Below are 27,158 nucleotides of genomic sequence, written 5' to 3'. Positions count from 1 at the left end.
GGACTAAATTATTTCTGACTTCCCAACTAGTTCTAAAAATTCTAGATTATGTGTATAAAGAATGTAGCATTAGATTCAGATGACCTGGCATCTTCATCCAATAGCAAGGGAATATTATTTAAAATATTTAATGTTAATTAATTAATTAATTTTTGGCTGTGTTGGGTCTTCGTTGCTGTAAGCAGGCTTTCTCTAGTTGCGGTGATCACGGGCTACTCTTTGTTGCAGTGCGTGGGCTTCTCACTGCAGTGGCTTCTCTTGTTGCAGAGCATGGGGTCTAGGTGAGCAGGCTTCAGTAGCTGTGGCATGCAGGCTCAGTAGTTGTGGCTCGTGGGCTCTAGAACGCAGGCTCAGTAGTTGTGGCTCATGGGCTTAGTTGTTCCATGGCATGTGGGATCTTCCCAGACCAGGGCTCGAACCTGTGTCCCCTGCATTGGCAGGTGGATTCTTAACCATTGCACCACCAGGGAAGCCCTTAATATTAATTTTAATAACACTTAATAGAAGGAGATGTAAAGGAAAATTGAAGTGCAGAGAGATTAAATAGATGAGCCAAGTCTGTCTTTGCTCCAAAATTCATGCTCTTTCTCCTGTAATACCTGTAACCAAAGGCCCTTTGGTTATAGATCGAATTGTGTTCCCCCCTTTAAAGTCTTATGTTGAAACCCTAACCCTTAATGTAACTGTATTTGTACATAGGGCCTTTCAAGAACTAATTAAGGTTAAATGAGGTCATCAGTGTGGGGCCCTAATCCAATATGACCAGTGTCCTTATAAGAAGAGGAAGAGACACCAGGGATGCACATACCCAGAGGAAAGATCACGTGAGGTCACAGTGAGAAGGTGGCATCTGCAACCACGGAGAGAGGCCTCAGGAGACACCAAACTTGCCAACACCTTGGTCTTGGACTTGCAGCCTCCAGATCTGTGAGGGAATAAATTTCTGTTGTTCAAACCACCCAGTCTGTGATTTTTTTTTTTTATGGCAGCCCTAGTAGACTGATATACCCTTAACTCTATGGAGATGGGGCAGAAAGATACTAAAGAGGATGATTTTGGTGAGCCTCATGCTGAGAAAAAAACAAAAGTGGCAGGCTAAGGGATTTTCTGAAAGGAATCAGTGACCACAATATTCTGAGATTATGGAGTTTTGTAACCTACGTATGTATATATTTTCCCTCTGCTCCCAAGGAGGCTCCCAAGGCAGTAGCCCAAGGAGGTGCACCCAGGACCTGTGAGGACCACGGGGAGTGTTGGGTGGCTGGGGATGGGGGAGAGGAAACTAAATAAAGGGAGGCCTCTTAGCAAGTTTCACCTACTTAACAATTTTGCCTTGGGTAGAGCTGAACTAATTTTAACCTTACATGGTAATGCCAGTGAGGGAAGAAACCAGAACTAGGAAGCCAACCAGTTTCTCAGCACGGTCTGCCTCCTTACCCATCTTTTCCCTGGGAGCCCTACTGCAGGAAGAGTTTGGTTGACACTGCTATGAAATCAACATAGAAACTAAGTGCAGTCCATAACCATGGAAATGAGGTTTGCTTCTGATAAACCAAAATGCTCATAAAAGTCAAATGCACTATCAGCAGATCCATTACCAAGAAGTGTCCTGGGTAATGACACTCTGATGCATCAATCAAGGCATGACGGTGCTTTTCCTGGCTCTATCCAAGTACCTGTCTCTCTCCACGAGAAAAGTATCCACTCCTCGTGTCTGCTCTGTAGACAGGGAAGGGAGGAGGAGAGCTAAGCAATTACTTTGGAAATGGCTCCCAAAGGTAAAGCATCTCTATTCTCAGGAACAGCTAGCCATTTGGCTCTGGGTGATTTAACACCAATTGATTTGATAGATTTTTAAGATTCCTTCCAGCACTTTGGTTTTGTGCCCCTAATTTCTAAGGAAAATGTTCACTGATGCACAGACCTCACTTCTAATTTGATGTGATGCCAGTTTGTGAAGTTATACCTGCTGTTGGACACAGCCTTATGTGCCTTCCATGATGGTGTTTTTTTTTTTAAACCCCAGACCTAAACGCAGCTGTTGGTATTGAAATCAGTTTTAGTTCATTTCACTTTCTATCTGTTCAATTACAGGTAATCTTTAGATGGTGGAAGATCTCTCTGAGGAGTGAGTATAGATCAACAAAACCTGGAGAAACAAAAGAAACTCATGAAGACTTCCTAGAGAATTCACATCTTCAGGGTAAGGAAGGGAACATATTATGTATACTTGCTGCTCTTAAATTCTCTTTAGTTAGTGACAGATTTTGTCAGTGAAGTATCCAGTATCTCATCATTTGAAATGATATGTAATTATGTACTTAGTTGGATATAACAGATATGATAGAACATTGGGATCTTAAAAGGCAGAAAATCGTTAACATATCCTGAAATTTCTTTTGGGAAAAAATCTTTAAGCATTTAAGTTTCCAGGTTAACGTGTAGATTTCATTAATAATCTTAAATCATGTAGTAAATATAAATTTTTAACCTAATATTTAATTAAAACGGGTTTCCTTTAGTTAAAAATAAAAGATTATTCAATGATGGCTGTAAAGCAATTACACTCCAATAAAGATGTTGAAAAAAAATTATTCAAAAACATAATCAAATTATGAGACTTCCCTGGTGGCACAGTGGTTAAGAATCTGCCTGCCAAAGCCTGGGACATGGGTTTGAGCCCTGGTCTGGGAAGATCCCACATGCCGTGGAGCAACTAAGCCCGTGCACCACAACTACTGAGCCTGTGTTCTAGAGCCCACGAGCCACAACTACTGAAGCCCGTGCTCCGCAACAAGAGAAGCCACTGCAGGGAGAAGCCTGCACACCACAACGAAGAGTAGTCCCCACTCGCTGCAACTAGGGAAAGCCCGGGCACGTAGCAACGAAGACCCAACGCAGCCAAATAAATAAATTAATTAATTAAAAAAATATTCAAATTATCAATTGCTTGAATTCTTATGCATTTTGGCATTCATTTAAAATCTCTACCATTTCTTTTAATATCAAGGTTTGCATGAGAAACAGTCTTAATCAAGTAGCGTTTGGACTTAATAATAGAAATTGCCCTTCAATTTCCCCTTTGTTTTTTTCTTTCTCAGTGTGAAAATTTCAAACATAAAGTGTAGACAGGATGTTTTTTAAAAAAACTCCCATGTACCCATAACCCAGTTCAATAATACTCAAAATGTAGCCAAAAATGTACACAAACCTACTGTTCTCACTGGATTATTTTGAAGTGAATCTCAGTTGTTGCATCACTTCATCCTAAACTATTTCAGTATGTGTCTCTGAAAGGACTCTCTTTAAACTCTTCAATAATTATTCCTCAATAATAAGCTTTTAAAGCTATAAGGCACTTTAGAGATCCTTATTTTACTAGGAGTAATTAACAATGTTATTAATATTAATGTCAAGCACTTTCATATACACGTTCTCATTTCGTTATTATAATATTCTTGTGTAATAAATAGTATTATTCCTTTTTCTCGAATGAGATTCAGAATGGATGTGACTTTCCCAGGTCCCACAGCTAACTACTGACATTGCCAGGCCTAAGCATCGAGAATAGAGAAAAAAAAAAATCTTATTTTAATTTCATTTTATTTTATTTATTTATTTTTTGTTTGTTTTTTAAAAATATGTATTTATTTACTTTTGGCTGCGTTGGGTCTTAGTTGTGGCACACGGCATCTTTAGCTGCAGTGTGCAGGCTTCTCTCTAGTTGTGGTGCGAGGGCTCAGTAGTTGCAGCATGTGGGCTTAGTTGCCCCACAGCATGTGAGATCTTAGTTCCCTGACCAGGGATCGAACCCGCGTGCCCTGCATTGGAAGGTGGATTCTTAACCACTGGACCACAAGGGAAGTCCTCCCAAAATCTTACTTTTATTTATTTTTAAAATAAATTTATTTATTTTAAAAATAAATAAATTTATTTATTTATTTATTTATTTATTTATGGCTGCATTGGGTCTTTGTTGCTGCATGCAGGTTCTCTCTAGTTGCGGCGAGCAGGGGCTACTCTTCGTTGTGGCACGCTGGCTTCTCATTGCAGTGGCTTCTCTTGTTGCAGAGCACAGGGTCTAGGCACGCGGGCTTCAGTAGTTGTGGCACACGGGCTGAGTAGTTGTGGCTCACGGACTCTAGAGTGCAGGCTCAGTAGTTGTGGCGCATGGTCTTAGTTGCTCCGCAGCACATGGGATCTTCCTGGACCAGGGCTCAAACCCGTGTCCCCTGCATTGGCAGGCAGATTCTCAACCACTGCGCTGCCAGGGAAGTCCAAAATCTTACTTTTAAAAGGCACGCTCTGGGTGGATCTTTGATAATCAGCATTGTTAAGGATTTTCTCTTATTTAACACTATAGCATGTAATAGTTGTTTTTTAAGAGAGAGAGTAGGTTTGGTTTGGTTTTGCTTCCTTAAATAGTTAAACATCTGGATTGATTGCACTCAGGTTTTGATACTATACACATCTTATTTTGTTAACTCCTTTATAGAAAGTATTTATAAAATTCATTATTGGCTTGAACCATGTTGAAGAAAGACTGCCCACTTTTCATTGAATAAAAATCAGTCTAGGCAGGCCTTACTTATTTAATTGTGGGATAGACAGGTTTCTGCCCAGATAGCTATAAAGTAAACTTCTGTAAAACACATTTCGTTTTCAAGTTAGGTTCCATTTTATTTTCTAAGCACAACAGTACCTAATCCAGAGCTATATGTCTAGGGAGTGCTGAATATTTGTTGACAGACCATGGGATTTTTCTGATTGACTTCGACAAAAACCTGGAGATGTGGGTTTGGGCCAGAGAGATGGGAGGTGATTGTCTCTTGAGTAGAGGCTTAAGGGCCAAACACCTGTCTCTTGCGTCTCTGACACCCTTTCCCCCTAATAAAACACTGGCGGTGAGGGTGGGGCAACATCAGCTTCAGGATGACCACTTGTGGGTTTCCTGATCCCGGAAGAATAAACAAGAAAGCGGGAATTTATGAGTCTGACAGAGATCTGGCTTCCTGCTGGCTCCCCACCCGCGTGGAGAGAGGAGAGTTGCGGAATACACACAAACAGGCTTTTAAAGTTGCAGTTTTGAGAGCTGCAGTCTCGCGCCAGGAACAGCACAGAGATACCAAATTAAATTGGCCTGGCAAGTTCAAAGGCATCTGCGTCTCACTTTGTGGCCTTCCTACAGCACTGGAGTCTTGGCAGAGGGAAAAACTCCAACCAACACTGTTGATCTTCCTCCTCTTCCCCCTCAGTTCTTAGGGAATCCCTCAGAAAGCCCAGAAGAGGGGTGCGCTGTGGCACAGAGCGGGGCTCAGGGGTCAGCGGCCAGGTTAGAACCTCTGCTGCCTCTGCCGGGCTCTGTAACCCCCTCCATGAGCCCATTTCCTCCTCATATCTGAGGGTCAAATGCTTACTCGATGTGGTCGCTTTGAGCTTTCAATGACCTGACACGTGAAAGGCATTTAGAAAGGCGCACAGTAGAGAATCAGCTCTTAATCGTTGTTTGCTCTTATTAAGTTTAGGATGGTTGGATTTATTTTGCCCCACCCCCTCCTTATCATATTCCCAAGATCCCCCCAAAGTTTTTCCATCCAAAGTCTTCTCTTGCTAACATCCTAAACACCAGCGGCACGTTTCTAGAAATCTGGGTCAGCCTTGGTGTCAGTCCCGACAGAGGACGAGAACCATGTTCTCTTGCTTCCTTGGCCTCTCGGCAGCACTAGTTCAGGGGTGATGTTTTCTTCCCTGGCTTCCGGGAGCACCTCGGTCTTGGTCCTCCTCCTGCCTCACTGGCGTCTTCTTAGTCTCCTTGCTGGGTCCTCCTCATCTCTCCAGATCTAAAGGTTGGGGCCCAGGGTTCAGCTCTAGTGCCTCTTCCCTTGTCAGTCTGTACTTACCCCCTGGGGGATCGGATCCAGTGTCTGGCTTTAAATGCTGCCCACAAGGGGATGAGTCCCAAATTGGTATCTCCAGCCTGCACCTCTCCCCAGAAGTCCACACTCAGATATTTATCTAGCTGCCCCCTTGATATCTGCACTAGTGTATCTAACAGGCTCTCAAAGGTAACGTGTCCAAAAATAGCTCCTGATCCTTCCTCTGCCAAAATAAGGCCCCAAATCCTAGAGTGATCCTTGGTTCCTTTCTTTCTCTTACATGTTCGATCTAATCCTTCAACAAAACCAGAATCTGAACTGTGTTCCTCTGTGTGCATGCCCCTCCCTGGGGTCTCTCTGTGTGTCCGAATTTCCTCTTCTCATAAGAATACTAGTCATGGGACTTCCCTGGTGGTCCAGCAGCTAAGATTCTACGCTCCCAATGCAGGGGCCCCAGGTTCCATCCCTGGTCAGGGAACTAGATCCCACATGCCACAACTGAGAGTTTGCATGCCACAACTAAGACCAGGTGCAGCCAAATAAATAAATATATATTTTTTAAAGAGTACTAGTCAGATTGGATTAGAGCCCACCTATATGACCTAATTTAACCTAATTACCTCTTTATTTCTTTTTATTTTATTTTTTTTTAGTGTTTCCATTAGTCTTTCAAATACCCTTCCTAATTACCTCTTTAAAGGCCCATCTCCCAGTAGAGTCACAGGCAAAGGTACTGGGATTTAGGACTTACATATATGAATCTGGGGGAGGTGAGGAGGGCACAATTCAGCTGATAACAAAATTTGTATTTTCCAGGTAGCAAGAGTCCTATAATCTGTAAGCAGAGTGTATCTTTATTAAGTTAATAATTAATGATTATATTGGTTTCCTATTGCTGGTGTAACAAATTACCACAAATTTAGCGGTTTAAATGATAAAAATGTATTATCTTACATTTTTGGAGTGCCGAAGTGTCACTGGGCTAAGATCAAGGTGTTGGTAGGACTGTGTTCCCTCTGGGGGCTCTAGGGGAGGGTCCATTTCCTTGCCTTTTCCAGGTTCTAAAGGCTGCCTATTCCTTGGCTTATGGTCTCTGCCATCATCTTCAAAGCCAGCAATGGGCAGTCCAGTCTTTCTCATCCTGACACTGCTTCCGGGTTCACATCTCCTTCTCTGACTCTGACACTTCTGCCTCCCTTTTCTCCTTCTAAGAACCCTTATGATTACATTGGGCCCACCCAGTTCATCCAGCATTATCTCGCTATCTCAAGATCTTTAATCACATCTGCAAAGTCCCTTTTGCCATATAAGGTCACAGGTTCTGGAGATTAGGATGTAGGACATCTGAAGGGGTGGGGAGGACTGGCAGCATTATTCTGCCTACCACGATGATATATGTCACAACAACCTAAATTATAAAATCAAAAACATTGCTGATCTTTTTTCTAGATTTGTTTTGTTTTGTTTTTTGGCCACGTAGCACGGCATGTGGGATCTTGGTTCCCCAACCAGGGATCAAACCTGTGCCCCCTGCATTGGAAGCGTGGAGTCTTAACCACTGGACCACCAGGGAAGTCTCAGATTTGTATTTTTAAAAGACAAAAATCATATATTTATTATTTTAAAAGTCATCCCTACACTACAAAGTATAGAGAACTGTTAGCATGGCAATTAAGGGTGTTGCTTAATACAGACTACCTCTGTTCAAACTCTGGCTCCAAATCCACTAGGTATGTAACATAGGGCAAATTATTTATTTCTTTCTTTATTTTCTTGGCTGTGTCGGGTCTTAGTTGCGGCACGCAGGGTCTTCGTTGAGGCATGCAGAATCTTTCATTGCAGTGAGGGCTCTTCGCTGCTGTGCGCGGGCTTCTCTGTAGTTGTGGTGTGCGGGTTTTTTTCTCTCTCTAGTTGTGGCGTGCAGGCTCCAGGGTGCATGGGGTCTGTAGTTTGCAGCACGTGGCTCTCTCATTGAGGTGCGCAAGCTCAGTAGTTGTGGTGCGTGGGTTTAGTTGCCCCACACATGTGGGATCTTAGTTCCCTGACCAGGGATTGAACCCAAGTCCCCTGCATTGGAAGGCAGATTCCTTACCACTGGACCACCAGGGAAGTCCCTGGGCAAATTATTTAATCAGTTTGGATCTCAGTTTCCTCAACAGTCGATAATGGAATAATAATAGCATCTACCTCATAGGGTCCTTATGAAGATTAATTGAATGAAGTGCTTAGAGTTTGCCTAGCATATGTTAAGAATTCAGTAAATTCTAGCTATTACAAGTTTTTAAATTTTTAAAATTTTTTAATTTTTTTGGCTGTGTTTGGTCTTCCTTGCTTCATGGGCTTTCTGTAGTTGCAGTGAGCAAAGCCTACCCTTCATTGCAGTGCACAGTCTTCTCATTGCGATGGCTTCTCTTGTTGCGGAGCATGGGCTCTAGGCCCCCAGACTTCAGTAGTTGCAGCACGCAGGCTCAGTAGTTGTGGCTCATGGGGTCTAGAGTGCAGGCTCAGTAGTTGTGGCTCACGGGCTTAGTTGCTCCACGGCATGTGAGATCTTCCCAGACCAGGGCTTGAACCCACGTCCCCTGCATTGGCAGGAGGATTCTTAACCACTGCACCACCAGGGAGGTCCCTAATGGGCATTTTCAAAAGGCTTTAGGTACATTCTGGGACATGTTTATCTTTGCACAATTATGTGAGAATGTCAATAGCATAGATTCTTAGTTGTAGAATTGCTAGGTCCAAAGATATTTACATTATAAATTTTTATAGGTACGGAGTATATTATTTGAGGGGTGAATTCTTGAAAACCTTGTGTAAGTCAAGGTTAACTTGACAAAGATGGTATTTCTGTTAACCAGCTTGAGTAGCACTGTCAAGGATGTAGCACAAATTCCATCTACAACTCATTTGACCTCTGTAATTATGCCAACTTTATAATTATGCTATTTTTGAGAGAATTTTAAGTTGAGTGATTTACATTATTTCCATGTTTGTTCATAAAATGAGACTTCATTAATATTTTGATGTCACCATATTTCAATTCTGACTGACAACTTAAATAAGATGCCAGTCACTTCGCTATACTCACAAATTGCTCTCCCAAAAAGTGTGTATTAAATATTAAAGTACTGAATATTAATATAACCATCCAACAGGATATAGGAGTTTTCTTACACCTTTGCCATCATTAATTAGATATTGTTACTCTTTTTAATCTGTTCCAGTCTGATGGTGAAAATAGTATCATGTTTAATTAGCATTTTCCTGAAAACTGGTAAAAATCCCATCATGTTTAATTGCCATTTATATTCTTTTTGTAATTTGCCTGGTTATACTCTTTGCCCATTTGTTTATGAAGTTTGAAATTTTTTCTCTGAGACCTTTAAAAATCTGAGAAAACATCTATAGATATTCTCCCCTAAGCTAAATAAATGGAACAACCAGAAAATTAGCTATCGGAAATATTTTTTACAATTTAATTTACAGCAAAAATGTGCCCGTATAAACTCAATTGAAAGTGCTCACTCATGGACTGACGTTGAATCCAACCTAAAAATAAGTTGTTTTCCAACTTATATCCATTTTATAAGTTGTTGTCCATTTTTAAGTTGGTTGCTTAGATCTTCAATGAATTATAAGTGGTGGTTAGGTATATAGGCCAATCCACAAAAATCTCTGATAAAACCAAATGACCTCAACAACCATATTTTCTGAACCAAATGACAAAGTTTTTTTTATTTCTGCTATTGCATATGAAAGGAAATGTAGGAGATATGGTTTAGATGTCAAAGAATTGAAGTTTCCATGGATGTTTAGATGATTTATTGGGAGAATGGGACAATGTTTTAAATGGGGACTATAATGCAAAATTGATATTACTAATAAATACTAATAGCCTGAAATATTGGCCTGAGTTATAGATCCTAGGAATATTGATATGCCAGGAATCAGAAAGTGGGAAAGAATGGTCCTTATCTTCCTCCCAAATTTGGCTGGCCACATGCCATGGATCCATAATCCATTTTCTCTAGGTCTTTTCTTGAGGCCCATATCTCAACCTTTGACCTGGGATTTCATTCTCTCATGCTTAGCTACCATCTCTTAGTCTATTCTTCTTCTTCTCTTTGCTCTCCCTAACCATCTGCTCCTTGTCTTCAGCCTGAATCTCTAGAATTTCTAGAGACCTGGGGTCGAGTTCTATGGGTGAAGGGTTAGGTGGGAGGAGGGCAGAAGCATGGGAGCCTGCTCTGGGCTACAGAGCAGGGAAGACAGATCTAAGTAAGGCTCTCATATTTTATCATTTTTTATTAACTTTTGAGATATGAAAAAAAACCCACAAATAAATGCATGTAGTAAAATAAAAGATGAATCCGTTTAAAAAGGATAGGTATAGACCACCAGAGGGCAGACAGCAGAAGCAAGAAGAACTAAAATCCTGCAGCCTGTGAAACAAAACCCACATTCACAGAAAGACAAGATGAAAAGGCAGAGGGCTGTGTACCAGATGAAGGAACAAGATAAAACCCCAGAAAAACAACTAAATGAAGTGGAGATAGGAAACCTTCCAGAAAAAAAATTCAGAATAATGATAGTGAAGATGATCCAGGACCTCAGGAACAGAATGGAGGCAAAGATCAAGAAGATGCAAGAAATGTTTAACAAAGACCTAGAAGAATTAAAGAACAATCAATCACCTAGAAGAATTAAAAAACAAACAAACAGAGATGAACAATACAATAACTGAAATGAAAAATACACTAGAAGGAATCAATAGCAGAATAACTGAGGCAGAAGAACGGATAAGTGACCTGGAAGACAGAATGGTGGAATTCACTGCCACAGAACAGAATAAAGAAAAAAGAATGAAAAGAAATGAAGACAGCCTAAGAGACCTCTGGGATAACATTAAACGCAACAACATTTGCATTAGAGGGGTCCCAGAAGGAGAAGAGAGAGAGAAAGGACCCGAGAAAATATTTGAAGAGATTATAGTCGAAAACTTCCCTGACATGGGAGGGGAAATAGCCACCCAAGTTCAGGAAATGCAGAGAGTCCCAGGCAGGGTAAACCCAAGGAGAAACATGCCAAGACACATAGTAATCAAATTGACAAAAATTAAAGACAAAGAAAAATTATTGAAAGCAAAAAGGGAAAAATGACAAATAACATACAAGGGAACACTCATAAGGTTAACAGCTGATTTTTCAGCAGAAACTCTACAAGCCAGAAGGGAGTGGCATGATATATTTAGAGTGATGAAAGGGAAGTACCTACAGCCAAGATTATTCTACCCGGCAAGGATCTCCTTCAGATTCAATGGAGAAATCAAAAGGTTTACAGACAAGGAAAAGCTAAGAGAATTCAGCACCACCAAACCAGCTCTACAACTAATGCTAAAGGAACTTCTCTAAGTGGGAAACACAAGAGAAGAAAAGGACCTACAAAAACAAACCCATAACAATTAAGAAAATGGTAATAGGAACATACATATCGATAATTACCTTAAACGTGAATGGATTAAATGCTCCAACCAAAAGACACAGGCTCGCTGGATGGATACAAAAACAAGACCCATATATATGCTGTCTACAAGAGACCTACTTCAGACCTAGGGACACATACAGACTGAAAGTGAGGGGATGGAAAAAGATATTCCATGCAAATGGAAATCAAAAGAAAGCTGGGGCTTCCCTGGTGGCGCAGTGGTTGAGAGTCCGCCTGCCGATGCAGGGGACACGGGTTCGTGCCCCGATCCCGGAGGATCCCACATGCCGCGGAGCGGCTGGGCCCGCGAGCCATGGCCGCGGAGCCTGTGTGTCCGGAGCCTGTGCTCCGCAACGGGAGAGGCCACAGCAGTGAGAGGCCCGCGTACAGCAAAAAAAAAAAAAAAAAAAAAAAGAAAGCTGGAGTAGCCATACTCATATCAGATAAAATAGACTTTAAAATAAAGAATGTTACAAGGGACAAGGAAGGACACTACATAATGATCAAGGGATCAATCCAAGAAGAAGATATAACAATTATAAATATATATGCACCCAACATAGGAGCACCTCGATACATAAGGCAACTGCTAACAGCTATAAGAGAGGAAATTGACAGTAACACAATAATAGTGGGGGATTTTAACACCTCACTTACACCAATGGACAGGTCATCCAAACAGAAAATTAATAAAGAAACACAAGCTTTAAATGACACAATAGACCAGATAGATTTAATTGATATTTATAGGACATTCCATCCCAAAACAGCAGATTACACTTTCTTCTCAAGTGCATATGGAACATTCTCCAAGATAGATCACATCTTGGGTCACAAATCAAGCCTCAGTAAATTTAAGAAAATTGAAATCATATCAAGCATCTTTTCTGACCACAACGCTATGAGGTTAGAATTCAGTTACAGGGAAAAAAACATAAAAAACACAAACACATGGAGGCTAAACAATACGTTACCAAATAACCAAGATATCACTGAAGAAATCAAAGAGGAAATCAAAAAATACCTAGAGACAAATGACAACGAAAACACGACGATCCAAAACCTATGGGATGCAGCAAAAGGAGTTCTAAGAGGGAAGTTTATAGCAATATAAGCTTACCTCAAGAAACAAGAAAAATCTCAAATAAACAATCTAACCTTACACCTAAAGGAACTAGAGAAAGAAGAACAAACAAAGCCCAAAGTTAGTAGAAGGAAAGAAATCATAAAGATCAGAGCAGAAATAAATGAAATGGAAACAAAGGAAACAATAACAAAGACCAATAAAACTAAAAGCTGGTCTTTGAGATGATAAACAAAATTGATAAACCATTAGCTAGACTCATCAAGAAAAAGAGGGAGAGGACTCAAATCAATAAAATTAGAAATGAAAAAAAAAAGTATAGGTATAGGATAAAAACAAGTTTCCTTCTGATCCCGTGTTCCCATTTCCCATGACAACCATCATTAACAGTTTCATATATGTCCTTTGATAAATGGTCTATGCATATATACAAAATATGTTAACACAACAAGAAGAATCTTATACATTATGTCCTGTACCTTTCCCTTTAAAAGTTTTTAAATTCAGAAGTATCTTAAACCCACATAAAAGAACAGAAGATAATATTGTAAATACCCAACACCACTAACATAAGATTTTAAAATTTGTCACCTTTACTTCATTTTATTCCAGTTATCAAATATGTTGGTGTTGATAATGGTAATTTGTGCTTTCTCTCTTTTTTTTCTTGATCAATCTTGTTGGGGTTTATTTATTTTTTATTTAGTGTTTGAAAGAACTAAATTTTAGCTCTGTTGATTTTCTCTGTTTTTATTATTGGTTTGTGTTCATACCTATATTATTTCCTTCTTCCTACTTTTCTTAGGTCTGATTCGTTATTCTTTTCCTAGCTGCTTGAGTTGAAAGCTTATTGTTCTCAGCCATTTTTTGCCCTCAATTTCCCATAAGTGCTACTGTAGCTATATTAGATAAGTTTTGATAAGTTGCATCTTTATTCTCATTCAGTTTAAAATATTTTCTAAGTTCCATTTCGATTTCTTCTTTGATCCATAGATTATTTAGAAACATTTTACTTGAGTTCCAAGTAGCTGGGAATTTTTTGGTTGTATTTTTTTTCTTGATGTCTAGCTTAATTGCATGTGATCAGAAAATCTACTCTGAATCGTTTTTTGAATTATTTTAATTTTTGTCATCCTTTCTCAGGGCCATAAGAATCTTCTCTTTATTATCCCAGTTTTAATATACATGCTGTTGAAGTGAGCACCATATTTGCTTAATGTCTTTTAAAAACATTTAAAAATTACATACAATATATACTCAAATTTCTGCCCCTCACCTATTTTTCCTCTATTCCCTTCTACTAACTGTTCTGAAATTGGTATCATTGAAAAGCATATTTTATTTTACAGAGTCACAAATACATAAATAATATATACTGGGGAGTGCGGGCTGCACTTGGGCTCGGGGGCAGGCTTGACTGCATGGCCGAGCCGGGGACCTGTGTCCGCTGGCGAGCAGGGCTGACTTCTTCGGCTTTGTGAGACCCCAGGCTTCGTGTGACCCCAGGCAGGACGCCAGTCCCCTCCTGAATGAAGGTCTTCCTGCTGGTCCTGCTGGCTGCCCTCCTGGGTGTGGAGAGAGCCCACTCCCTGGTGTGCTTCTCTTACGTGAATAAGAACAGCAACTGGTACTGCCTGAAGCCCACCATCCGCTCCGATACGGACAGCTACTGTGTGACTACCTCTGCATCCGCTGGCATCGGGAACGTGGTGGACTTTGGCTACACCCTGAACAAGGGCTGCTCCCAGATCTGCCCCATCCCGAGCGTCAGTGTCGGCGTGGCGTCCGTGGGTACCCACTGCTGCCAGAGCTTCCTGCGCAACATCAGTGCGCCAACGGCGGGCTGCGGGCCATTGTCACTCACGGTGCTGGGCCTCGGGCTCCCGCTCAGCCTGCTGTGGCTCTGCTGCGATTTGGCCTCTGACCGCCGGGACCCTGTGCCCGGCCCAGACTCCCAAAGCTCAGGAAGGAAGGAAAGCCCAGCCCCTCCCAGACCCAAGAGGATCTCGAAGCCTCCTCCTCTGATTCCTCACCCTGCTGATCCCACCCTCTAGGCCCTGTAGGTGCCCCCTGCACCCACACACCTGCCAGCTACCCTTGCTTCCCGGTCAGCCTTCCAGGGGGAATCTGGGAATGGAGCCCAAGGGTACCAGAGTCAGAACTGCATCCTAGGGACATGCTGGGAGGGGCACCTGGTCCCAGGCCTGCCCCTGTCCAGGCCCTGTCCGCCCGCAGGTGCAGAAGATGTGCTGTGTGGACAGGCGTGTGGTCCGTGTGCCCTGCTGGGCATGGGTGAGTGTGTGGCCAGGTCTCGGCCTGTGTCGGGGGGCGGGGATGGAAGTAAGCGTCAGGGGTCCAGCATTCCACAGCCCCTAGAACCCCAAGCGCCAGCACAGAGCCCCTTTCCCGTGGCATCTCTGCACACCACATTTCACTCACTTCAAGGGCAGCCTTTTGGAAGACAGGCCTTCCACTGTTTCCAGGTCTAGGCTGCTGACCCAGAAATCTGCTCCCACCCTGAAATCCAGCTGCTCTTGGGCCCCCTCCCTCCACCGCCACCCTGGAGCCCTCCTGCCGCTTCCGTGCCTCAAATAAACACAGACGTTCCCACCCCCCAAAAAAATAATATATTTTACTTTTATATATTTAAGATTTTACATAAATGGTATACTGTATTGTTTTTCAAGTTTGTTTTATTATTGAACACTGTTTCTGGGATTTATCCATGTTGATATATGTATATCTAGTTCATTCATTTCAATGGCTTATGGTATTTTATATTACAAACCATAGTTCAATCATTTCCCCTACCGAGAGTAGTTAGGTGGTTTCCACTTTTTTGCAGTAATAAATCTTCACTTATCCTTGTGCAATGTGTGAGCATTTCTCTAAGTCAGGCATGTAGCGGTGTTTGTTGAGTTGTAGGATATGTGCCTCCTCAAGTTTACTAAGTATTGACAGTCTGCTCTCCAAATGAGTTAAATCAATTTATATTCCCATTGGCATTTTATGAGGGAGATGCTATTTTCCCACATTCTCACCAACATTTACTGTAATCAAAGATACATGTTATTCTTTGCCAAACTGGGTGTGTAAATTCCCTGATTAGTAATGAGGTCGAATACCCTTTCTTATATTTGTTGAACAGTTTCCTTCTGAGAATTGCTAATTCATCTTCTTTGCCTATTTCTTGTATTTGGTTGTTTACCTTCTTTGCATTGATTGTAGAAACTTTTTGTTATTTTGAGTACCAGTTCTTTGGTTTGGTTATATGTGCTACAGATATTTCACCAAGTTTTGGGTTTATCTTTTTACCTTGTTTATGAGTTTTTACCCATATAGAAGTTTACAATTTTAATGGCATTCAAATTTGTCAGTCTTTTAATATATGGCTTGTACTTTTGTGTTTTGTTTAAGAAATCTTTCCCTACCCTGATTTCATAAGGATGTGCTCCTATGTTTTTAATTCTAAATATTTTATGACTTATTTGTCATATTTGGTCTTTATCAACTTATCTCGTTTGTTTTTGGTTATAATAAGATGAAACGTTATAATTTTTTTCCCTGTATGGTCTGTCAATATTCCCAGCACCATTTATAGGATAGTTTAGTTACCCTACACTGTTTTGTAATCCCATCCTTACATATTGCAAGTTCCAATGTACATCTATCATTTCCAGGAATATTTAGTTCTATTGGTTGATTGTCTTACACCGACATTACACTGCTTTATTTTTAAATTTTTTAAAAACTTTTTCTTTTATATTGGAGTATAGTTGATTAACAATGTTGTGTTAGTTTCAGGGGTACAGTAAAATGATTCAGTTATACATATACATGTGTCTATTCTTTTTCAAATTCTTTTCCCATTTAGGTTGACCAGCATCATTTTTCAGTAAAATTTCTTGACTTTTGTATGTTGATATTTAGATCATCTGCAGTTGCAGTAATGGCAGCTTTTCCTTGCCTTCTAACCCTGATACATTTTTGTGTCTTCTTTTTTTTTTCTCCACCTCCAAAACAATGTTGAATAGAAACGGTGAGAGTAGACATTCCAGTCTTATGCCTGACATTAAAGGCCCCATAAAATCACGATTAGGAGGTGCACTATGGAGAAAACTGCTTGGTTCAATCCTAGTTCTCACTATGTGACATTGAGCAAGCCACTTAAACTCTCTGTTCCTCATCTTTGTCTTTATAAGAGGGAAATCATAATAGTACCTATCTCATAGAGTTATTGTGAGGATCAAATGATGATATGTATGTATGATACACACACTGTATATATACAAATTAGAGCAGTACATGGCAAATATTGAATACTAAACAAATCCATGTGTTGTTATTATCATTGATACTATTATTAGGTTTTTGGTAACTAGCCTGAGTCAGGTTTATCAGGTTAAAGACATTCCCTTTTATTATAGTTTTCTAGGAGTTTTTCTTCATAAATAGATATTAGAACTATATGAAATAATTTTTTTAAATTTATTTATTTAAATTTATTTATTTTTGGCTGCGTTGGGTCTTCGTTGCTGTGTGCAGGCTTTCTCTAGTTGTGGTGAGCCGGGGCTACTCTTTGTTGCGGTGCGCGGGCTTCTCATTGCAGTGGCTTCTCTTGTTGCGGAGCATGGTCTCTAGGCACGGGGGCTTCAGTAGTTGTGGCACGGGGACTCAGTAGTTGTGGCTTGTGGGCTCTAGAGCACAGACTCAATAGTTGTGGCGCACGGGCTTAGTTGCTCCACGGCATGTGGGATCTTCCGGGACCAGGGCTCAAACCCATGTCCCCTGCATTGGCAGGCGGATTCTTAACCACTGCGCCACCAGAGAAGTCCCCGAAATAATTTTTCTACATTTTTGAGATGATCATTTTTTCCTGTTATTTGTGGGGTTTTTTCCATTTAAAGAAAATATTTAATTTTCAAAAAGTGTGTAAAACTCCTTACATAGTCAAATTTTTTTTTAAATTGGAGTATAATTGCTTTAGTTGTGTTAGTTTCTGCTGTACAATGAAGTGAATCAGCTATATGTATACCTATATCCCCTCCCTCTTGGACCTCCCTCACCCCGCCATCCCGTCCATCTAGGTCATCACAGGGCGCCAAGCTGAGCTCTCTGTGCTGTACAGCAGGTTCCCACTAGCTATCTGTTTTACACATGGTAGTATATTCATGTCAAACCTAATCTCCCAATTCGTCCCACCCTCCCCTTCCCCTCCGTGTCCACATGTCCTTTCTCTACATCTGTGTCTCTATTCCTGCCCTACAAATAGGTTCGTCTGTACCATTTTTCTAGATTCCACATATATGCGTTAATATACAATATTTGTTTTTTTCTTTCTGACTTACTTCACTCTGTATGACAGACTCTATGTCCATCCACATCTCTGCAAATGACCCAGTTTCGTTCCTTTTTATGGCTGAGTAATATTCCAACATGGTGAATAATATTAATATATCTTCTGAAGTTATGCCATCCTTGGATCCCAGGATTAACTCTACTGCTCACGATTTATTTTTTTAATGTGTTGATAGATTCAATTTCCTAATACTTTATTTATAATTTTTTCCATGTATGTTCCTAAATGATGTTTCGTATGCAGTTTTCCTTTTGCCTACCATCATTGCTAGTTAGATCAACCTCATGATTTGAATTGGGAGTTTGCTTCTATTTCTGTTTTTTGGAACAAATGGTATAAGATCTGGATTGTCTGTTCTTTGAGAGTTTATAAAGCTAACCTGTAAATCAGTGTGGACCTGAAGTTTTACTTGAGGTTTTTTTTTTTAAATCAAACGGTGGATTCAATTTATTTACTAGGTATAGTTTCTCAGGTTTTCTATTTCTTCTTGAGTCAGAATTGGTAAATTATATATTTCTGGAGGATTGCCCAATTTGTCTGATTTTGTGTTAATTGGTGTAATGTTTTTCTAAGTCCCTGTTGTAGTTAATCTTCTTATTTCTCGTAGGACTGAGTTATGCTTTTGTCATTTTTTCTTGTTTATTCTTGAAAGTTTATCCATTTTATTAATCTTTTGAAAAATTAATTTTTTGGTTTCCTTGATCATCTACAATGTTTGTTTTCTACTTGATTAATTTTTGCTCTTATCTTTGTATTTTCTTCTAATTTGGGGAAGTAATCAATTTTTTTTGAACGCATAGCTCATTAATATTTGATCTTTGTTTTTCTATAGCAATGTCCATTGATAAGTCTCATTAATAGTGTTATTCAAATATTCTATAACTTCACTTCTGTTTGGTGTATCAAGTATTGATAGGTGTTATAAAATCTTCCAGTGCAGTGGAGGATTTATCATTTTTTCATCATAATTCCATCAGTGTTTGCTCTGTGTATTTTGTTAGGGGCATACTATTTTAGAAGTATTAAATCTTCCTGGTGAATTATTCCTTTTATCAATAAGTAATGGTCCTCCTTATTCCTATTAGTGAGTTTTGCTTTAAAGTATACTTAGTCTGGTATTACTGTAATTATACCAGCTTTCTTTTGGTTTCTATTGGTCTAGCTTTTTCCATTCTACTACTTTCACTTTTCTGTATCTTTTTTTTAAGCACGTATGTATTATTTATCTGACTGTCTTTTAGCTGGCATGATTAGTTCATTTATATTTACTGTGATTACTAATATGTCTATAATTTCTATCATCTTATTTTGTGCTTTCATCTTATCATGCTTTTTCTTTGCTTTTTGTTTTGTTTCCATGTCTTCCTTTCTCTTTTGTGTTTCCTTTATTACATTTTTTGTCCCTTAAGACAGAGACTATATTTCCCTCCCTACCTTGCAGATGTGGCCATGTGACCCAGTTTTGCTGGGTAAGACGAAGTTATTTCATAGAGCATCCCAGAAGGTGCCTTCAGACAAGGGTGGACTCAGCTTCCATGTCCATTTTTGTTCCTTGTCCTACCCCTTTTACTTACTGGACCATGGTTGTGATGCCTTGAAAACAGGAAGGGTGAGAGCCACATCTTAAGAATGTGACACAGAAAGATAAAAGGACCTGGGACATTAGTGACATAATGGAACTTCTGCAACAGCCTTTCTGGTCTACCTCCAGACTCTGAGAAAAAAATAAACTTCTATTTGTTAAGTCACCTTAAATTGAGTTTTCCATTTTGTTCAGCTGTGAACCAATCTCCAAGTGATTACAGACCAACTATTTTGGGAGTTACCCTTATATATATATATTTTTTTTTTTCGCCTTTCTTTCTCTCTTCCCTCCCTTCCTTCCTTCCTTCCTTCCTTCCTTCCTCTCTGTCTCTCCTTCTCTCTCTCTCTGGTGGTGTCCCTTAAAAGTTTAGCAAGTTTACTTTAACTTAACTTATAAAAATCTAACATATGTCAATATTTCTATCTGCCTCTTGAACATAAGGACCTTAGAATGTTTACATTACATTACAATGTTTACTCATGTGATTGTTGACTGCTGCTTTGATTTGCCTTGTTTTGACACCTCCTCTAAAGTTTGTTATTTAAAACATGTTTTCTACAGTAGTAGTTGTTTATATTTGCCTATGTTTACTACCATTTCTTTCATCTTCATTGCTTCTGAAATTCTAGTCTTTCATTCTGGGCAAATTTCTTTCTTCCTGAAGTATATCTTTAGGTATTTCAGGATCTCATCATGTAAATCGGGTCCATATGTGGATAGGGCTCCTCAGGTGTAATGCCTTAAGTACAGCTCCTCAAGGATGGTTCCTTTAGATCTGAGCCAGTGACAGGTTTTCTGTCCCCTCTCCCCCAACATATCATGGTGGGACAGGCATGAGAGAATCACTGTATACAATGCTCTTGAAACAGTGGGGAAATGATAGCTCCATGGGAGTCATTGGTCCATAGAAATTCTGAAATCCAGCAGGGCACAGGTTATTAGTTCTTGATTAGAGCTCAAAACCTATCACTAGACTCTTTATGGCTTTTGGCTTCCCCTCTGGACTCTTGATTCCCTCATCTGATTCATCTTTCCTTTTTGGCAAAAGGGAGCCTATGTTTGCAGGTGTAGTTTTCTCAGCCTACCTCCCACCTGTAGGAGTTTGGGGGTCCAGAGTCATCTTTTCCTTTTGTACTACCTCTGAACCCTTTCAGTTCAAGCTGGCAGTCAGTGTTTCTGCTGATATAATTCTCTTAAAAACTTTATGTGTTGTCTATTATTCTTATTGGGGTTCACTCCATTAGACAAAACCACACCTACACATCTTTTTGCGATAAACTCTTCTTTACTTTGGGTTTCTGTCCTTGACTCCTGAGTGACCGTACCCTTAAGCTTCTTGGAAGTGCTACGGTATCACTGAATGGTTCTTAACAAAGCATTTTCCAGTCACACTCTTAGCGTTATCTTTATACCATGTTTTCCTGACACCGCTCTGGATTTGATCTTTGCCTGGGAGCCATTTCTTAACTTTAGCGTTGCTTGCCATCCGAAGAGGCAGAGAAAGTTCAAAACCAGCAAATCCTGGCTCCTTTTTTTTTTTTTTTTTTTTTTTTTTTTTTGCGGTACGCGGGCCTCTCACTGTTGTGGCTTCTCCCGTTGCGGAGCACAGGCTCTGGACGCGCAGGCTCAGCGGCCATGGCTCACGGGCCCAGCTGCTCCGCGGCACATGGGATCTTCCCGGACCGGGGCACGAACCCGTGTCGCCTGCATCGGCAGGCAGACTCTTAACCACTGTGCCACCACGGAAGCCCCTGGCTCCTTTTTAAGAGACCTTCCTTCAGCTTATCTCTCTCTGCTCACATTTTACTTTAAGCAGCAAGAAGAAATCAGGCCACCATGTTCAACGACACTCTGCTTGGAAATCTTCTTAGCCAAGTCACACACCCAGCGGGAATATTTCCTACTTTCCATATTACAGCAGGCAATAATATTGCTAAACTTTCTGCCACTACATAGCAAGGATTCCCTTTCCTCCAGTTTTCTTCCCCCTTTCTCCAGTTTTTTAATAATATTTTCCTCACTTTTCTTTAAGCCCTCATGTGTAAAGCCTCCTCAGAGTCCATCAGGCTTTTATTAACAGGTATTATTTACTTATTATACTACTTACTGAAGGCTTTTCAGACTTTCACTAACACTCTCCTCAAGCTCATTCGAATTTCCACGTACGGGCTTCCCTGGTGGCGCAGTGGTTGAGAGTCTGCCTGCCGATGCAGGGGACACGGGTTTGTGCCCCGGTCCGGGAAGATCCCACATGCCGCGGAGCGGCTGGGTCCGTGAGTCATGGCCACTGAGCCTGCACGTCCGGAGCCTGTGCTCTGCAACGGGAGAGGCCACAACAGTGAGAGGCCCGCGTACCGCAAAAAAAAAAAAAAAACAAAAAAACAAAAAAAACTCCACGTACTTTCCAATTTCAGCGCCATTCCCACATTCTGGGTTTCCACCGTGGTACCACAACACTTGCAGGTACCTAAATCTTTACTGTTTATCATTGTGTAACAAATTACCCCCAAACCCAATGGCTTAAAACAATAATAAATGTTTATTAACTCAGAGAGTTGGGTCAGGAATTTGGGAGCAGCTTACCCCAGCTGTTCTGATCCAGGGTCTCGCATGATGTTGCCTGGGACCCCAGTCAACTGAAGGCTTGGTTGGAGCTGGAGAATCCAGTTCTATGCCGGCTCACACACCTGGCTGATTCAGTTTCCTTCCCCATGGACCTCTCCATGGTGCTGCAGAGTAGTGTTAGGACATGGCAATTGGCTTCTCCCAGAGTGAGTGATCCAAGACAGCAAGACAGAAGCCCCAAAGTCTTTTGTGACCTAGTCCTGGGGTATTTTTGCAATATCCTATTGGTTACACAGGTCAGCCCTAATTCAGTGTGGGCTGGGAACACACAGGGGCATGAATCCAAAAGGAGAGAATCAGGAGCTCTCTTGGAGGCTGGCTGCCATATAATCCAACACGATAGAGCTGATTTTACTTTTCTTTTTTTTTAATTTTTTTTTATTTTTTATTTTTTATTAGTTTCTGCTTTATAACAAAGTGAATCAGTCATACATATACATCTGTTCCCACATCCCTTCCCTCATGCATTTCCCTCCCTCCCACCCTCCCCATCCCACCCCTCCAGGCGGTCACAAAGCACCGAGCTGATCTCCCTGTGCTCTGCGGCTGCTTCCCACTATCTATCTACCTTACGTTTGGTAGTGTATATATGTCCATGCCTCTCTTTCGCTTTGTCACAGCTTACCCTTCCACCTCCCCATATCCTCAAGTCCATTCTCAAGTAGGTCTGTGTCTTTATTCCCGTTTTACCCCTAGGTTCTTCATGACATTTTTTTTTTAATTCCATATATATGTGTTAGCATACGGTATTTGTCTTTCTCTTTCTGACTTACTTCACTCTGTATGACAGACTCTAGGTCTATCCACCTCATTACAAATAGCTCAGTTTCGTTTCTTTTTATGGCTGAGTAATATTCCATTGTATATATGTGCCACATCTTCTTTATCCATTCATCCGATGATGGACACTTAGGTTGTTTCCAGCTCCGGGCTATTGTGAATAGAGCTGCAATGAACATTTTGGTACATGTCTCTTTTTGAATTATGGTTTTCTCAGGGTATATGCCTAGTAGTGGGATTGCTGGATCATATGGTAGTTCTATTTTTAGTCTTTTAAGGAACCTCCATACTGTTCTCCATAGTGGCTGTACCAATTCACATTCCCACCAGCAGTGCAAGAGTGTTCCCTTTTCTCCACACCCTCTCCAGCATTTATTGTTTCTAGATTTCTTGATGATGACCATTCTGACTGGTGTGAGATGATATCTCATTGTAGTTTTGATTTGCATTTCTCTAATGATTAATGAGGTTGAGCATTCTTTCATGTGTTTGTTGGCAGTCTGTATATCTTCTTTGGAGAAATGCCTATTGAAGTCTTCTGCCCATTTTTGGATTGGGTTGTTTGTTTTTTTGCTATTGAGCTGCATGAGCTGTTTATAAATTTTGGAGATTAATCCTTTGTCAGTTGCTTCATTTGCAAATATTTTCTCCCATTCTGAGGGTTGTCTTTTGGTCTTGTTTATGGTTTCCTTTGCTGTGCAAAAGCTTTGAAGTTTCATTAGGTCCCATTTGTTTATCTTTGTTTTTATTTCCATTTCTCTAGGAGGTGGGTCCAAAAGGATCTTGCTGTGATTTATGTCATAGAGTGTTCTGCCTATGTTTTCCTCTAAGAGTTTGATAGTTTCTGGCCTTACATTTAGGTCTTTAATCCATTTTGAGCTTATTTTTGTGTATGGTGTTAGGGAATGATCTAATCTCATACTTTTACATGTCCCTGTCCAGTTTTCCCAGCACCACTTATTGAAGAGGCTGTCCTTTCTCCACTGTACATTCCTGCCTCCTTTATCAAAGATAAGTTGACCATATGTGCGTGGGTTTATCTCTGGGCTTTCTATCCTGTTCCATTGATCTATCTTTCTGTTTTTGTGCCAATACCACACTGTCTTGATTACTGTAGCTTTGTAGTATAGTCTGAGGTCAGGGAGCCTGATTCCTCCAGCTCCGTTTTTCGTTCTCAAGATTGCTTTGGCTATTCGGGGTCTTTTGTTTCTCCAAACAAATTTTGAAATTTTTTGTTCTAGTTCTGTGAAAAATGCCAGTGGTGGTTTGATAGGGATTGCATTGAATCTGTAGATTGCTTTGGGTAGTAGAGTCATTTTCACAATATTGACTCTTCCAATCCAGGAGCATGGTATACCTCTCCATCTATTTGTATCATCTTTAATTTCTTTCATCAGTGTCTTATAATTTTCTGCATACAGGTCTTTTGTCTCCTTAGGTAGGTTATTCCTAGATATTTTATTCTTTTTGTTGCAATGGTAAATGGGAGTGTTTTCTTGATTTCATTTTCAGATTTTTCATCATTGGTGTACAGGAATGCCAGAGATTTCTGTGCATTAATTTTGTATCCTGCTACTTTACCAAATTCATTGATTAGCTCTAGTAGTTTTCTGGTAGCATCTTTAGGATTCTCTATGTATAGTATCATGTCATCTGCAAACAGTGACAGCTTTACTTCTTCTTTTCCAATTTGGATTCCTTTTATTTCCTTTTCTTCTCTGATTGCTGTGGCTAAAACTTCAAAAACTAAGTTGAATAAGAGTGGTGAGAGTGGGCAACCTTGTCTTGTTCCTGATCTTAGTGGAAATGGTTTCAGTTTTTCACCATTGAGGACAATGTTGGCTGTGGGTTTGTCATATATGGCCTTTATTATGTTGAGGAAAGTTCCCTCTATGCCTACTTTCTGCAGGGTTTTTATCATAAATGGGTGTTGAATTTTGTCGAAAGCTTTCTCTGCATCTATTGAGATGATCATATGGTTTTTCTCCTTCAATTTGTTAATATGGTGTATCACATTGATTGATTTGCGTATACTGAAGAATCCTTGCATTCCTGGAATAAACCCCACTTGATCATGGTGTATGATCCTTTTAATGTGCTGTTGGATTCTGTTTGCTAGTATTTTGTTGAGGATTTTTGCATCTATGTTCATCAGTGATATTGGCCTTTAGTTTTCTTTCTTTGTGACATCCTTGCCTGGTTTTGGTATCAAGGTGATGGTGGCCTCATAGAATGAGTTTGGGAGTGTTCCTTCCTCTGAAATTGTTTGGAAGAGTTTGAGAAGGATGGGTGTTAGCTCTTCTCTAAATGTTTGATAGAATTCGCCTGTGAAGCCATCTGGTCCTGGGCTTTTGTTTGATGGAAGATTTTTAATCACAGTTTCAATTTCAGTGCTTGTGATTGGTCTATTCATATTTTCTATTTCTTCCTGATTCAGTCTTGGCAGGTTGTGCATTTCTAAGAATTTGTCCATTTCTTCCAGGTTGTCCATTTTTTTGGCATAGAGTTGCTTGTAGTAATCTCTCATGATCTTTTGTATTTCTGCAGTGTCAGTTGTTACTTCTCCTTTTTCATTTCTAATTCTATTGATTTGAGTCTTCTCCCTTTTTTTCTTGATGAGTCTGGCTAATGGTTTGTCTATTTTGTTTATCTTCTCAAAGAACCAGCTTTTAGTTTTATTGATCTTTGCTATCGTTTCCTTCATTTCTTTTTCATTTATTTCTGCTCTGATCTTTATGATTTCTTTCCTTCTGCTAGCTTTGGGGGTTTTTTGTTCTTCTTTCTCTAATTGCTTTAGGTGCAGGGTCAGGTTGTTTGCTCGAGATGTTTCCTGTTTCTTAAGGTGGGATTGTATTGCTATAAACTTCCCCCTTAGAACTGCTTTTGCTGCGTCCCATAGGTTTTGGGTCGTCGTGTCTCCATTGTCATTTGTTTCTAGGTATTTTTTAATTTCCTCTTTGATTTCTTCAGTGATCACTTCGTTATTGAGTAGTGTATTGTTTAGCCTCCATGTGTTTGTATTTTTTACAGATCTTTTCCTGTAATTGATGTCTAGTCTCATAGCATTGTGGTCGGAAAAGATACTTGATACAATTTCAATTTTCTTAAATTTACCAAGGCTTGCTTTGTGACCCAAGATATGATCTATCCTGGAGAATGTTCCATGAGCACTTGAGAAAAATGTGTATTCTGTTGTTTTTGGATGGAATGTCCTATAAATATCAACTAAGTCCATCTTGTTTAATGTATCATTTAAAGCTTGTGTTTCCTTATTTATTTTCATTTTGGATGATCTGTCCATTGGTGAAAGTGGGGTGTTAAAGTCCCCTACTATGATTGTGTTACTGTCGATTTCCCCTTTTATGGCTGTTAGTACTTGCCTTATGTATTGAGGTGCTCCTATGTTGGGTGCATAAATATTTACAATTGTTATATCTTCTTCTTGGATCGATCCCTTTATCATTATGTAGTGTTCTTCTTTGTCTCTTCTAATAGTCTTTATTTTAAAGTCTATTTTGTCTGATATAAGAATTGCTACTCCAGCTTTCTTTTGATTTCCATTTGCATGGAATATCTTTTTCCATCCCCTTACTTTCAATCTGTATGTGTCTCTAGGTCTGAAGTGGGTCTCTTGTAGACAGCATGTATATGGGTCTTGTTTTTGTATCCATTCAGCCAATCTGTGTCTTTTGGTGGGAGCATTTAGTCCATTTACATTTAAGGTAATTATTGATATGTATGTTCCTATTCCCATTTCCTTAATTGCTTTGGGTTCGTTATTGTAGGTATATTCCTTCTGTTGTGTTTCTTGCCTAGAGAAGTTCCTTTAGCATTTGTTGTAAAGCTGGTTTGGTGTTGCTGAACTCTCTCAGCTTTTGCTTGTCTGTAAAGGTTTTAATTTCTCCATCAAATCTGAATGAGATCCTTGCTGGGTAGAGTAATCTTGGTTGCAGGTTTCTCTCCTTCATCACTTTGATTATGTCCTGCCACTCCCTTCTGGCTTGCAGAGTTTCTGCTGAGAGATCAGCTATTAACCTGATGGGGATTCCCTTGTGTGTTATTTGTTTTTTTTCCCTTGCTGCTTTTAATATGATTTCTTTGTGTTTAATTTTTGACAGTTTGATTAATATGTGTCTTGGCATATTTCTCCTTGGATTTATTCTGTATGGGACTCTCTGTGCCTCCTGGACTTGATTAACTATTTCCTTTCCCATATTAGGGAAGTTTTCAACTATAATCTCTTCAAATATTTTCTCAGTCCCTTTCTTTTTCTCTTCTTCTTCTGGAACCCCTATAATTCGAATGTTGGTGCGTTTAATGTTGTCCCAGAGGTCTCTGAGACTGTCCTCTGTTCTTTTCATTCTT

At 40.1% G+C, this 27,158-nt stretch overlaps 1 protein-coding gene and 1 pseudogene across 2 annotated transcripts in view; both read left to right on the top strand.

The window, feature by feature from the left end:
- The window catches only part of FBXO36 (F-box protein 36), a 109,484-nt gene that overhangs the window by 57,143 nt on the left and 25,183 nt on the right, over positions 1-27,158 (top strand). Inside the window, exon 2 of the mRNA XM_082631059.1 lies at positions 2,095-2,203. Coding sequence (XP_082487185.1) covers positions 2,095-2,203 — 109 coding nt within the window. The remainder of the gene's footprint in view (positions 1-2,094; positions 2,204-27,158) is intronic.
- LOC309809828 (lymphocyte antigen 6E-like) lies at positions 13,944-14,368 on the top strand (annotated as a pseudogene). The gene has a single exon. The product of its transcript is annotated as a lymphocyte antigen 6E-like (transcript).

This window comes from Mesoplodon mirus (assembly GCF_964341445.2).
Source record: "Mesoplodon mirus genome assembly, chromosome: 8".
Lineage (NCBI taxonomy): Eukaryota > Metazoa > Chordata > Mammalia > Artiodactyla > Ziphiidae > Mesoplodon > Mesoplodon mirus.
This window is presented reverse-complemented; position numbering and strand designations above follow the sequence as displayed.